Source organism: Salvia hispanica, unplaced genomic scaffold (assembly GCF_023119035.1).
Source record: "Salvia hispanica cultivar TCC Black 2014 unplaced genomic scaffold, UniMelb_Shisp_WGS_1.0 HiC_scaffold_306, whole genome shotgun sequence".
Taxonomy (NCBI): domain Eukaryota; kingdom Viridiplantae; phylum Streptophyta; class Magnoliopsida; order Lamiales; family Lamiaceae; genus Salvia; species Salvia hispanica.
Window position 1 is genome coordinate 10,353 of NW_025952032.1, and position 3,110 is coordinate 13,462.

General features: G+C 36.0%; 1 protein-coding gene across 1 annotated transcript; it reads left to right on the forward strand.

The window, feature by feature from the left end:
• The first annotated feature begins 1,160 nt into the window (after positions 1–1,160).
• Positions 1,161–2,053, forward strand: LOC125198870. The gene has a single exon (XM_048097121.1). The coding sequence runs from the start codon at positions 1,265–1,267 to the stop codon at positions 1,832–1,834; it is 570 nt and encodes a 189-aa protein (XP_047953078.1). The 5' UTR covers positions 1,161–1,264; the 3' UTR covers positions 1,835–2,053.
• The last annotated feature ends 1,057 nt before the right edge of the window (positions 2,054–3,110 follow it).

The following is a 3,110-nucleotide window of genomic DNA, read 5'->3' on the forward strand; positions in this document are numbered from 1 at the left end:
TAATCTCTTTTATAATCCCTTTTATGTTTCAGTTTATACCAAAAAAAAATTTATTTTAAAATTAAGTAGTGTCTATTTGTCTAAGGTCTATTTTATATAATATAGAATTATAGTTAATAAATAGTATAAGTATCGTGTGATTTTTAATAATTTCTATTCTCATCACAATTTAATTTATATAAAAGAATAAATCTTAAATATAATAATTCCGGGTTTATGGGTACTCGATTAGTTGGGTTCGGGTACCCGTATCGGGTATTAGGGTACCCGAATTCACATACGGGTCGGGTATTGGGTATGATATTTTTGAGATTTCGGGTTCGGATATCCGAATTTTCGAGTTTGAGTACCTGCGGGTACCCGAACTTTCACCCCATACTTTTGTAAGACAAAGCTATAAGCATTTACATTTTTTCATAACAAAAAATTAGTTGAAAGGTAATGCCGTTGAACGGTTCCTCTTAACATGGATTGGTTGGTATGACGAAGTACCACTTAATATCTTAATATCGCTACATATCTAATTCTACAATACCCAAAATTGACAATTATTTGTCTCCTTCTGTTTTGATGAATTGTTAATCATTTTGCTTAATATCATTTTCAAGTTTACCAATTGGTGAATACTATGTAGTAGTAGGAGTATATCGTAAGCAAGTGTTAACCTAAATTTTAATGTTTACAATAACGTAAATCCAGATGCTCTAATGAATCATCAAACTAATGCAAGACATTAGCATAAAGACATAATACTATGTAACTATTAAAGCATTATGATGGTATAGTACAGTAGATAATTGACACGACAAATATGAATATGGGATGAGAGAGTCACGTGTGAATTATAAAATACGTCCATTTATTAATGCACATTATATATGTGCAGTAAAAGATATTAATATACCTATGCATTTAAAAAAAATTGAATAGCATATCCTATATTTAATATTTTGATGTGATTTTCTAACTGACATTATGTATAATGAATGGAGTAATTAACACAAAATCAACATAATAATTTTGGTGAATGTCATATTCATTTTACGTAGATTCCTACCACATAATATTATCATATGTATTAAATATAAGAATAAAAACATAAATCTAATGACCTCATTTGACATTCAAATTAGTTGTTACCGAGTCCACCATCAAACACAAATCCCCAAATTGGAGCGGTTTAACAAACCCTTCTCTCTTTATAAAATGCAACAAAACGCATGAATTGAAATTGAGAATCTGAATTCAACACACATTCAATCCGATGGGGAACGCTGCGCCGCGCTGCCAACCGGACGCCGCCGGGCGAGTGATCCTCTCCGACGGCCGCGTGGTCACCTACGACGAGCCGCTCACCGCGGCGGAGCTCATGCTGGAGCACCCGCAGCACGTGGTGGTGGAATTCAAGCCGATTGCGAGCGGGAAAAAGGCGTCGCCGCTTCCGGCGGATCAGAAGCTGGAGATCAGGAAGACGTACCTGATGCTCCGGATCAGGAAGGGAAAGCCGATCCAGCTGTCGTCGGAGGAAGCGAGGAGATTGATCCTCGGAAACAACGTCGGGATCAAATCGAGCGCGCTGCTTTCGTGCACTGGTCTCGTGCCGCTGTTCGCGCGGATTTTGCCGGCGATCGGAGGGAGGAGGAGGCTCCGGGGAAGTTCGGATGAGAGGAAAGAGGTGGAAGAGGAGGAGAGACTGGATTGCTTTGCGGAGATATTGGAGGGAAGGCCGGAGTTTCTGAGCAGGCAGATTTCGGGGAAGGGATGGAAGCCGAGTTTGGATCCGATTAGGGAGAATGCGGTTAAACCCAAAGTTGTGAATTGGGTCATTCTCTGAGTTTTTAGCATCTCCAACTACTATTATACTCTGAGTAATTGTTGTTACGTTTTAAAAACCGGATTGGTCCGGCCGATTCGACTGCCTGTGAACCAGTGTATCGCATGCATTCTGATTTCTGCATGTGGATTGCATAAGCCTATAGTTTATATTAATATATATACTTATCTTTGTCCTAAATATTTTGATTTAATTTGGGGGACTTGTTAAGTTTTTCAATGCAACATGGGTTTTAAAGCTTTTAAATATAAGCATATGTTTGGTACAATTAAACAATTGATTGTGTTGTAGTTGAATTTTGTATCGTACCATTTTTAATATTCTAATTCAATTTAAAATCAGAAGATATTTACGATAATAATTTACAAGTTAAAGCTATATTCTTAAATGTGAATTCTCAATTTCAGGGTATTAAAGATAAGCTAAACGAAAAAACATTGATTACACAATTTATTAGCAATAAGATCACATAATGGAAAACCGTTAGATGTGGCCAGCTGAAAAATAAGCCCAATGATATTCTCGCCCAATTATAAAATCCGACGGCCCATTTTGACTCCTTGAGCACTTGTTTTAGGAAAACAGAGAGAGATTTCACTTAACATTTGATTTTGCTTTCTTGACACACCGACAATAGTGTCATATGGATAAGATGTTTGAATATTACTCCCTCCGTCCCACATAATTTTACTCATTTTGACCCCGACACGAATTTTAAGAAATTTAATGGAAAGTGAGTTGAAAAAGTTGGTGGGATGTGGGTCCTACTTTTAAAGTATTAGTTTTATAATAAAATGTGAGTTGGAATGAGTTAGTGAAATATAAGGTCCACTGCCAAAAATGGTAAAAGTGAAATGTGTAAAATTATGTGGGATGACCCAAAATGAAATATTGGATAAAATTATGTGGGACGGAGGGAGTAGTTAATAATATTATAAATTTTGAACTCATAATCCAAATCAACCGACGCGTTAGTTATTGTTAGCCCATTCCACCGCCTTTTCAGTTGCATTTCCAGTTTATTACTCCTATTGTCCATCACCTCAAGAATATCACTTTTCAATTTTAGAAATAACTTTTTCTTTCCTATCTCCTTATTAAAATATTCAACTATTTTTTTCCTCTTTACTTTATTCCACCTAACAATACTTCCTAAAATCCCGTGACACTCAAGAATGTGGTCATCTTGAATGGGACGGAGGGAGTACCAATTTTATGTATACTCTTTAATTTATTATGAGTAAATGATTGTTGCTAAATGAGTTTATAGGCAGTA